The following is a 12,019-nucleotide window of genomic DNA, read 5'->3' as shown; positions in this document are numbered from 1 at the left end:
GTCTTGTAATTTCATGGCTGCAGTCACCATCTGCAGTGATTTTGGAGCCCAGAAAAATAAAGTCTGACACTGTTTCCACTGTTTCCCCATCTATTTCCCATGAAGTGATGGGACCAGATGCCATGATCTTCGTTTTCTGAATGTTGAGCTTTAAGCCAACTTTTTCACTCTCCTCTTTCACTTTCATCAAGAGGCTTTTTAGTTTCTCTTCACTTTCTGCCATAAGGGTGGTGTTATCTGCACATCTGAGGTTATTGATATTTCTCCCGGCAATCTTGATTCCAGCTTGTGCTTCTTCTAGCCCAGCGTTTCTCATGATGTACTAGTTAAATAAGTTAAATAAGCAGGGTGACAATATACAGCCTTGATGTGCTCCTTTTTCTATTTGAAACCAGTCTGTTGTTCCATGTCCAGTTCTAACTGTTGCTTCCTGACCTGCATACAGATTTCTCAAGGGGCAGGTCAGGTGGTCTGGTATTCCCATCTCTTTCAGAATTTTCCACAGTTTATTCAAATGCTACACCATGGGAAATAAAATAGCTATGAAAATGTAGTTACCTACCATGTACTGGGAATTGTCAGACTCCTCAGTTCATTAAGTTAAAAGGAGGCAGAACTAATCCATCATATGATAATAGAAAATATGGTACTAGAATTGAGCAGGTCCAGGGGTCGCACAGAGTCGGACACGACTGAAGCGACTTAGCAGCAGCAGCAGCAGAGGGTAAAATACATACCAGATACTCTACATTCAAATGACACATACCTATACTATCTATGGCAAGACCTTACCCTCAGTTCATATTAAGGATTTGTCAGCAGGTCTTGGGGGACCCAGTTCATATTATAGAGTCCCCCAGCACCAGGTGACATAAGAGAAAGAAAATCAGGCTTGTTTCATGGATAGACCAGCTCAAAATACTGATGTGAGCAAAATGGACTGCATTCAGTCTATACCACCACTCGGCAGCTCTGGTGAGGAAGACTCTCCCAGTAAGCAGAACATGGAGGTGGATCTGGCCAGCTCCTTCCTACAGGAATAGACCGGCACACAAGGATATGGCAGGTACTTTGAACCAAGAACTATTAAGAGGTAGAAGCAGTATGGGCTATTTCATTCCCAGTAACCAACCTGGAAATATTTCGCCTCTGTTACTCACTGTTATTGGTTGAATTGTGTCCACTAAAAAGATATGGATCTGTAACTGTAATAAGATTTAAGTAGAGTCTTTACAGATGTAATCGAGTTAAGATGAGGTCATTGGGTTGGCCTCCAACCCAAATAACTAGTGTCTTTTTAGGAGGGGAAGACACTCACAAAAGAGGACAATGCCATGTGACGAGAAGGAAAAGGCTGGAGTTATACAGCTGCAAGTCAAGAAATACTTGCCTTGTCAGTGACACAAAAAGCTAAGAGAAAGGGGTGAAACAGATTCTTCCCTAGATCATTCAAGATCCTTCCCTAGCTACAACTTGATTTCAGACTTACAGCCTCTAGAACTATGAGAGAGTGAATCCCTGTTGTTTTCAAGTCATTCAATGTGCGGTACTTCGTTACACAGCCCTACAACATTAATACACCCACGATGGTGGTGTCTGCTGTATTAGAGTCATTCACCCAGGTAAGAGTCACTTCTGTCAAGAGACAGATTAAGAGTTTGGTGAACCAAAAGCTACTACCACCTCTTGGTTGTTGCAGCCTTCTCAGGTCAGTAGAGGAGAAAAGAAACTCACTACACTTGCAAAAGATAAGCAAACTTTATTATGGAAAATCAAGTCACTGCTGTTTAATGAGGGCCTGGAAGACTATGACTGGAATTCAGGGGATGTCATCAGTGCCCCAAGTTGTAAACGGGAATATAGCAATCATAACCCAGTAAAACAGCTTCCCAGGTGGCACTAGTGGTAAAGAACATGCTTGCCAGTGCAGGAGATGTAAGAGACGTGGGTTCAGTATCTGGATTGGGAAGACCCTTGGAGGGGGGCATGGCAACCCACTCTAGCATTGTTGCCTGGAGAATCCCATGGAAAGGGGAAACTGGTGGGCTACAGTCCATAGGGTCACAAAGAGTTGGACGCAACTGAACCAACTTAGCATGCACGCACGTAACCCAATAAAGACATTGTAAGCAGGAGTTCTGTCCAAAAAAATGAAGGTTTAGGGCACCCACCAGGAAAGCAATTCAGACTAGTGGAAGCACTGGGCATAGGTGAGCAGAATCAAGAATAGGTAGTAATGGAGAGGTCTGATGAATATGAGCAATGGCTTTGGGACCAGTCACCATCATGTGGAGTGTAGTTTTATCACGTCTATCTATACTTACAATCATTTTTAGACTTCGTGTTTGGCTACCCCATTGAAACTTCAGTGAAAGAGTGGACTTGGTATGGGGCACCAGAGGACCTGAGAGTTACAAGAATCAGTATCCAACACTGCTGATGGACTGCTCCATCCTCTTATCCCACCTCTGGATTTACTTGTCTCTGTGATAAATGATTTCTAAACTGATGACTGTGTCCTGTCTCAAGTGACTGCATCTCTCTACATTTGTGCCTGAGAGTTTTCAAAGGCATCAAGTCGACACTTGAATCCATGAAGGTGCAAACTCAAAGTGGAGGGAGAGTTAAATTTTCCAGGGAAAAGCATATGTTCCAACCCTCCATTCTCTGTCATGGCCTTTTCGAAGTACGTTTCATGTAGTTTCTTCACGGGTCTCCAGGGCAGTTGTGCCCCAGATGCCCAAAGTGTAATCTATACTCTTTCCATTTTTTGATCCCCAACTCAACTGCATGCTCATTTGTATTCCCAATGATCATATCCAAGTCCTATGTCATGGTCTGCTTTTGGAGAAAACTCAATTAATATACATATCTTTAAAAACTATCACAAGGTAAGGGTAATTATCCATATTTTATGGGTAGAAAAATAAGACTCAAAAGTATTAAATAACTTGACCAAGATCACAAGCCATTGTGAAAGTGAAAGTTGCTCAGTCGTATCTGATTCTTTGCAACCCCATGGACCATACAGTCCATGGAATTCTCCAGGCCAGAATACTGGAGTGGTTGGCCTTCCCCTTCTCCAGGGGATCCTCTCAACCACTGTGCTGTGTTTAATCACTCAGTCACGTCTGTCTCTTTGTGACCTCATGGACTGTAGCCCACCAGGCCCCTCTGTCCATGGGGATTCTCCAGGCAAGAATACTGGAGTGGGTTGCCATGCCCTCCCCCACAGGGTTCATCCCAACCCAGGGATTGAACTCAGGTCTCCTGCATTGCAGGCAGATTCTTTACCACCTGAGTCACCAGGGAAGCCCCAGAATACTGGAGTGGGTAGCCTGTCTCTTCTCCAGGAGACCTTCCCAACCCAGGAATCAAACTGGGCTCTCCTGCACCAGGTGGGTTCTTTCAGCTGAGCCACCAGGGAAGCCCTGCAAGCCATTCAGTTCAGTTCAGTTGCTCAGTTGTGTCCAACTCTGCGACCCCGTGAATTGCAGCATGCCAGGCCTCCCTGTCCAGCACCAACTCCCAGAGTCCACCGAAACTCATGTCTATCAAGTCAGTGATGCTATCCAGCCATCTCATCCTCTGTCGTCCCCTTCTCCTCCTGCCCCCAATCCCTCCCAGCATCAGGGTCTTTTCCAATGAGTCAACTCTTCGCATGAGGTGGCCAAAGTATTGGAGTTTCAGCTTTAGCATCAGTCCTTCCAAAGAACACCCAGGACTGATCTCCTTTAGAATGGACTGGTTGGATCTCCTTGCAGTCCAAGGGGCTCTCAAGAGTCTTCTCCAACACCACAGTTCAAAAGCATCAATTCTTCATCACAAGCCATTAGTGGAAGATAATTCTAATTGCTATCAGACTTTAGTTCATCACATAATATCTTTATGATTTTGTTTCAGTCACATGCCACTTAGATTATTTTACCCAATTAAAATAGGCATATTTAAAAGGAAAAGTCACTATTGTAATAAAAATAACCCCCCTAGCACTTGCTATAAATACAGGATAATCATAAAAATGTGTACAATAATAAAACTGATTTCTGACACAGCTAAAGGCCGATGACAGCTATCCTCTAATGATATGAGGTGATTCCAAAAAGACTTTTCTTTGTGCTTCTGGCATCAGTTGCTGCCTTTCTCCCCTCTTCTGTTTTGCTTCAGCTGACTTGCTCAAAACTAAAATTTAACATTCATTTACTTTCCCCATCGCCACCACGGAGCATGCCATTAAAATCATCTTTAACACAGATCTGAAAACTATATTACACTGTAAAGGTATAGTCTGCAAAACTCTCCCCATTGAATTTCTTTTCCTTCTAGAACCCTTGTTAGTTTTTAATGCCTAACTTTATGGAATGCACTTATCTCTAGATACAACATATTTTTCAGCCAATAGGCCTAGGAAAAAATTTATATCTACCCTCCGAATTCTAAATGCAGCATTTACAATGTGCGGTGAAAAGACAATGGGCAGTAACAGCTATGAGTTATACTTCCAGTCACAAGAGGATTAACATTACAGATGGACCTTTTGGAAAGCACTCTGAGCACTGACTATGGGGATATGAAGCTAAGTGTGGGAGCTGAGAGGCAACACAGTCATATTCAACGTGAGCCTTCTTCTTGCCTTTGTGACCTTGTCCTGAGTAGATTTCCATAGTATCTTGCATGTTGTAGCACTTGTTTTTGCCTAGTGCTGGTCAATGACTCCCCCAGAAGTTAGCTTTTTGCTAAAGACTAGAGAAAGAGTCAAAAGGGAAAAACAATTACAATAAAGGAAAAGATGCTACTGCATAAAAAGCAATTCAACACAACTGCTAGTGACGATCAGAAAGTGATGTTTTAAGCACTTTATATCCTAACATAGTCTGAGCCTTATACAGGTAGTTTGTTTTAGTTACTTTTTAGGAAAGTGGTTGTGGATTTTGAGCTGATGTGTAACACATTATAATCTTTACCACTTAGAGTAAGGGGAAATTGGCTCCCAGTTGCTGCTTGAATGCCGAATGCCTGATTTTCAGGAATGGATTACTGATGACTGTAGTCAGATAGCTATCCATCATTTATCTATCTACTATCTGTCTTCATCATCATTATCTACCCTCATCTTTAAAAAATAACCAAAAGTAGCTGATAGCATAGAAAATATAAGGTTTGAAAAACTGAAATAAAGGAATATAAAAACAAAATCCTAGGGAGAATAGAAAAATAAATATAGCAAAAATGAAGAAGAGTGTAGCATCACTGCCTATATCTGAGTTTCCTAATAAGAAAAATAACAAAGTATAATTTTTGCTAACTTCTTGGACAGGAAAAGAAAATTCCAACTACAAAATTTTAAATTTTATTTTTCATATAGACTTTTAGACAAGGAATGATTTACAAAAAAATTGTAAACTTTGTAGATACAACTTTTTATCATGAAGAACCAAAAGAGCAGCCAAGAGCATTCTGTTAAACCACAGCTCCACAGTGACAATTTAGTGAGAGTTTAAGAGGATATGGACTCATTTGGAAATGATCGAATCTAAATATAGGAAGTAATGTACAATTTTTTCTTTATTCCTTAAATTTTTTCTTTCTTCTCTCTCTCTCTGTCTGTCTGTCTCTCTCTCTTTCCTATTTCTCAGAACCAAATTTGGGTACAAATTGATCATCAGATAATAGGGATTTTCTTACTTTTATGAAAGCAAAAATGCTGATATTCCATGTTAGTGGCTAGGACAAAAAGCTACTTTTAGGAAGTTAGACATTGTTGATTTCAGCTGCTCAGTCATGTCCAACTCGTTGCCACCCCACTTCCTTATCCTTCACCATCTCCTGGAGTTTTCTAAGACATGTCCATTGAGTCGGTGATGCCATCCAGCCATCTCATCCTCTGTCGTCCCCTTCTCCTCCTGCCCTCAATCTTTCCCAGCATCAGGGGCTTTTCCAATGAGTCAGTTCTTCGCATCGGGTGGCCAAAGTATTGGAGCTTCAGCATCAGTCCTTCCGATGAATATTTGGGGTTGATTTCCTTTAGGATTGACTGGTTTGATCTCCTTGCTGTCCAAGGAACTCTCAAGAGTCTTCTTCAGCGCCATAATTTGAAAGCATCAATTCTTTGACATTACTGGCACTTAACTGAGATTGAATCTTAATCCCAAACATTTTTCCTACATATTCTTCAAAAGAAGAATTTTCTCCTGAATGTCTCTTCCTATTGAACTTGAATAATATTGACATTTAGCTGACAATCAACAAATATCTTTTAATTAACTAATATATAAGAACCACTCCATTCTGAATAGGAAATGGTTTACTGAGCCTTCTTTAGCCAGTTATTACCTTAAGTCAACACTCAGTTGATTTGAAACTATTGTTTCAAAAAGAGACTGAAGTCTTCTTGACAACTTGGCTCCTCTGATATCTAAGGTTGACCAGAGAGAGAACAAAATTCATAATGAAGGAATTGATGAAAGGCCTGGCTTATCTGCTGGTCACCATTATACAGATATGGACTTATCCTGTACATTTAGAGTTGAAATATTCATAAGTCCTGCCTTTGCCTTTAATTGTGGAGACAAACTCTATATGGGCTTCCCTGGTGGCTCAGCTGGTAAAGAATCCACCTGCAATGCGGGAGACCTGGGTTTGATCTCTGGTTGGGAAGATCCCCTGGAGAAGGGAACAGCTACCCACTCCAGTATTCTGGCCTCGAGAATTCCACGGACTCTATAGTCCATGGGGTCGCAAAGAGTCAGACATGACTGAGTGACTTTCACTTCACTATGTATGACTGATCTCTATTTATATCAATTTTTGCTATATTCTAAATAAGTGTCTCTGAGTTAGTCTTTGAGAGGATTATATTAAAAACATAAATATACATAGTTATTTTAACCCATTTACTGAAGAAACCACAAGCATCTTCCAAGGCTAAGATCTATGAAGTGCTAAGTTAAATAGCAGCAAACCCTATTTATCGGAACTATATTAAGCAATATCCCAAGCAAGTATTGAACAGCAACATTTTTTTTCTCATGAAGGTGATGGTATGTGTGTTCTGTATTATTTTCTCATCTAAGACAAATAAATGAAAAGCCATCCACACAAAAGTTATCAGAGTTTCAGACGGTGAATGTGTCATATTCCTTTTGCCTAAGTGGAGCCAGAATTGTGTCAGGTCATTGAATCAGTTTTGATCCAGCATTGGCATTCACCACCTACTTTGAGACTGCTCAGGAAGCCAAAAGCAGGAAGATGAAATAACACTGTGCTCCTATGAGGAAGCCAGCCTCTGAACAACAGGAAAGCTCTGCCAACACTGCACACACACACACACACACACACACACGTGTGTATATATCTGTATCAACAGCTACATGTATAGCTATATTCATCTTAGTCACTCAGTCGTCTGACTCTTTGAAACCCCAAGGACTGTAGCCCTCCAGGCTCCTCTGTCCATGGATTCCTCACTAGAATGGGTAGCCATTCCCTTCTCCAGGGGATCTTTCCAACCCAGGGATCGAACCCAATTTTGCATTCCAGGCAAAATTCTTTATCATCTGATGCCTACTCCAGGATTCTTGCCTGGAGAATCCCAGGAACAGAGCCTAATAGGCTGCCATCTATGGAGTCGCACAGTCAGACATGGCTGGAGTGACTTAGCAGCAGCAGCGGCATGACGGAAGCCGCTATAGCTGCATATCTACATCTGTATTGTGCTAAAAATTTGCAACTGGGATAGGACAAGATATCAGAGAAAAAACAGATAATTAGGAAATAACAGAAAGGATGGAGTGTGAGTCTGGAACACAAACAAGCATTACAACTTATTTCACTGGCTTGTTTGGGGCTGTTACTAAGTTTAGGTACTTCATTTGTCTAAAATAAAAACAAGATAAAAAGTTCCCTTAATATACCTAACACTGAACCAAATGAATCTTTCTCCTTTGACCTAGTGTAATGAGACTGGGGCAATTGCACCTCTGTCCATTTATCTGAATAGTATAAGGAGTAGACAAGGAAAACACAGTCACTTTCTTCCCTATAGGCTGCCTTTTGGAGCCCTCTGCGTTGTAAGTCTGCACCACATTGGCTGGCCCTCTGCTCACAGTTCTCCCTATTCTCATATGGCTCTCTTCTCTCTGCAAACACTGAACTGTGTACAAATAGTCATCTGGACTCAGGCCAGAAGCATGATGAATCGCTGCCTAACTTGCCTACTGCTTTCTTCTCTTTCTATTTTCTCCAACGTGTGCTCTTAACCTATCACTGAAAAGGAAAGAGGAGACAGAGGCCACTGGTGAATTTTGTATTTCATAAATCTTGTAATCCAGGCCAGGCTTCAGCTACTCCCCTCTCTTTATTCAAGCAGGGAACTCAATGAATCAAACATCACTTGCTCTTGGATCCCTGAGGGCTACCCTTGGCGAAGCCCTTTGCTTTCCAGGATAGCCAGCACAGAGGACTGCGATGCAAGGTCAAGGCTCTCTGGGACCAGCTCATGGCCTTTTCCCACAAAGCCCAGCATTTAAAGACAGAGTTCAGGAGGGAGGCCATCAAGAATAACTGAATTTGTCCAAAGAAACAAAGACACACATTTGGTTGATTTTTCCAGGAGGCTGCAGAATATTTGCATTTGTTGAAAAGAAGAATCCTTACACACACAGAGCTCTGTATCCTTCAGTGTGCTATAGGTTAAAAATAATGTTATTATGTGGTTGTTATAGTATCCTACCCTCTGAGGTAGATGGGTCTGGCATACTTGTGATATTTTGTTAGATGAGAAGATAGAACCATTGAGAGTTTAAGTACCTGGACCAGGGTGTCACATCTCTCAAAGCGGAATCTACAACCAGAATCTCAAACCCAGAGCTCTCTTTACTACACTCCCCACATTGTCTTCCAGAAACTTGGAAATTCTGTGAGTGCTTATATTACCAAGCTATTTTGCTTGGCTGAAACCTATTTCATATCCACATTCATTTTATGAAATAAAATTGACAATCAAAAAGGAAGTAAATAATGTCAGAATTGTATCTCTCCCTCTATGCTCTCTGCAACTTTACAGCAACTACTCTTCCATCTTCTTTCATAAGACTCAACATAGAATGTTACCAAGGATAATGGGCTTCCCCAATGGCTCAGATCATAAAGAATCTGCCTGCAATTCAGGAGACCCAGGTTTGATCCCCAGGTGGGGAAGAACCCCTGGAGAAGGGAATGGTTACCCACTCTAGTATTCTTGCCTGGAGAATACCATGCAGATATGAGCCTGGCGCTATAGTTCATGGAATTGCAATGAGCTGGACATGACTGAGACACTAAACTTGCACGCATCAAGGAAAATATTCTCCAGTCATGAAAAACAACCTTCTTGGCGCGGGCGCCATGGAGCGCTGCTCGGGCGCTTTGGAGGAGGCGGCGGCAGACGGGGCCCGGCAGCAGGAGCGGCACTACCAGTTGCTGTCGGCGCTGCAGGGCCTGGTCAAGGAGCTGCCCAGCTCCTTCCAGCAGCGCCTGTCCTACACCACGCTCAGCGACCTGGCCCTGGCGCTGCTCGAGGGCACCGTGTTCGAGATCGTCCAGGGGCTGCTGGAGATCCAGCACCTCACCGAGAAGAGCCTGTACAACCAGCGCCTGCGGCTGCAGAACACCAAGTTGCAGTGTGACCTTCGCGCGGGACCCCCAGAGACGCTCTCACCCACTCCCAGGCGAGATCTTGGCTCTGGCTGTGGCAGTAGGCCGCCCGCGGCGTTGGCAGCTTTGCAGCTCCCGATAGGGCCCGTTCCCCCTCCAAGGTGCATCAGGTTCCCATTCACGGAGCCCCGAAGCACCCTCTGGGCCCTGAAAACGCGTCCCCTGGAGCCACACGCTGGGCAAAACCTCCTGCGCCTTGGCCCCTCCCAGGCATCCCTACAGGGGTGGGAGCGGCCTCCGGAGCCCCTTCCAGCGGGGTGTGCCGGGCTGCTCTTCTGGCTCCCTCAGATTTCTCACCTTTGTCATTTTTTTTTACCCAACTTTATTTTAAAAATAAACAGGGAAGTTGAAAGTACACTATAATGAATATCCATACGTTCTCCAGCTCCACTCAGTAATTAAAGTTTTGACAAAGTTAAAAAAAAAAAAAAAAAACAACCTTCTTAAGTACAAATACTATAAAAAATGTGTATAGGTATAGGGTAGCTTCCTTTCCTTGACAAGAATCCTTGTTACAAACCCCAGATAACTGAACTCTCTATTCATGCCTCTGTAAATAGCCCTTCTACTAAATTCTTCTCAATTTAACTTACTTTTTTTGTGTTATTTGTTTCTTTTTGGCAATTTGACTATATAATATAGGTCGGTTCTTTTGCCTCTCTGAACTTCTTTCTCCTCATCAACAAAATGGGACTAATAATATTTATCTTGGATGATTCTTGTAAGAATCAAAATTTGTAGCCAATACACAAAAAATGAACACAGGGTAGTTAAGTGTCAGGCAATTCACTGGGCTCTAGAAATCCAACAGTGAATAACATAGACAAGGTATAATAGTTAAATATATTATGCCACTCTCTTCTGGCCTTCAGAGTTTCTGCTGAAAGTCAGCTGTCAGCCTTACCAGCCTTCCCTCACATGTAACATTTTGCTTTTCCCTTGTTACTTTTAATATTCTCTTTATCTTTAATTTTTGTCATATTAATCACAATGTGTCTTGATGTAGTCCTCTTTGCATTAAGACTCTCTGTGCTTCCTGAATCTAGAAGTCTGTTTCCTTTCCAAGGTTAAGAAAGTTTTTAGCTACTTTGTCTTCAAATAAGTTCTCTGCCCTTTTCTCTTCTCTCCTTCTGGGCCCCCTGCAATGCAGATGTTAGTATGCTTGAAGCTGTCTTAGAGATCACTTACACTGTCCTCATTTCTCTTTATTATTTTTTCTTTTTCCTTTACATCATTAATGTTTTCTTTGTCTTTCAGCTCACTGATCTGTTCCTCTGAGTCACCTAATCTACTGTTGATTCCTTCTGGTATACTTTTCATTTCAGTTATTGTATTCCTCATCTCTGTTTTGGTCTTCACACTTTCTAACTCTGTTAAACAAAGTTCTAACTTCTCACTCTGGTCGTCCAATCTTCTCTTGAGATATTTGATTATCAACATTACTTAGAACTCTCTATTGGTGGATTGGCTATCTCCACTTCACTTAGTTCTTTTCAAGACTTGTTCTTCATCTTGACTGTCTTCCTCGGTTTCTTCCTTTTGCCTAATCTGCTGTTTATATTTCTATGTGTCTAGTAGGTTGGCTAGATTTCCGGACATTGGAAAATTAGTCTTTTGTAGGAGAGTCCTGTGTGTTCCAGTAGCACACTTGCCTCTGGTCACCATTGCTGTGTGCTCCAGGGGTGCCTCCTACTGGGGCTGCACAGGTCCTTCTGTTGTGACAGGCTAACTACTTTGGGGGTCTGGTAGGCAAGGCTGGCCCCTGGTCATAATGGTTGCCAACTCCTTATTATACTTTAAGTCCTAGCACAAATATCAACTCTTTTCTGAAATCAAGCTCTATTTGCCTAGTTCAAGCTGACTCATTCAACACTTAGAATACCATAGAATTCAGTATATACATCAATCATTGTCACATCATGTCAATTTTCTTTTTACAAATGTCATTTTCCTCACTTGGAAGTCATCTTTTATGGAAGGAGATTTTTCTTTTATGATTTTCTCTGCATCAGTACCTGACCAAACATGAGTGTATTGTGTTGAATGGGATTAGAATTTAAGTTTGCTTTTAGCTTGATATCTAATTTAACAAGATCTCTCCTCCAATATGTCCATACTGACTCTTGGGCTAGAGATTTTTAGTTCTCTACTGACACTCAATCAGCTCATTCCATTAAACATAAAACCAATCTGGAATAGATGCTCTAAGAAATTAAACTCTATTTCTTCTCATTAAAAAAAAAAAATCCTAGAAACTCTCCAGTCTTCAGGGAGGGTATTCATATATATACATATTTATGATTTTTAATGAAGAAAAATAAACAAT

At 41.8% G+C, this 12,019-nt stretch overlaps 1 protein-coding gene across 1 annotated transcript; it reads left to right on the top strand.

Moving 5' to 3' along the window:
• The first annotated feature begins 9,378 nt into the window (after positions 1-9,378).
• On the top strand, positions 9,379-10,077 carry LOC105000365. Its single transcript, XM_010856201.1, has one exon. It carries the CDS (start codon positions 9,385-9,387, stop codon positions 10,054-10,056), a length of 672 nt encoding a protein of 223 aa, XP_010854503.1. The 5' UTR covers positions 9,379-9,384; the 3' UTR covers positions 10,057-10,077.
• Positions 10,078-12,019: the final 1,942 nt, after the last annotated feature.

This window comes from Bison bison, unplaced genomic scaffold (genome assembly GCF_000754665.1).
Source record: "Bison bison bison isolate TAMUID 2011002044 unplaced genomic scaffold, Bison_UMD1.0 scf7180017854252, whole genome shotgun sequence".
NCBI classification, from domain to species: Eukaryota; Metazoa; Chordata; class Mammalia; order Artiodactyla; family Bovidae; genus Bison; species Bison bison.
Note: the sequence above shows the minus strand (reverse complement) of the source record. Positions and strands in the feature narration are given on the sequence as shown.

Excerpts from the sequence above, each read along its gene's own strand:
- LOC105000365 (XM_010856201.1), top strand. The coding sequence starts at position 9,385 with ATGGAGCGCTGCTCGGGCGCTTTGGAGGAGGCGGCGGCAGACGGGGCC.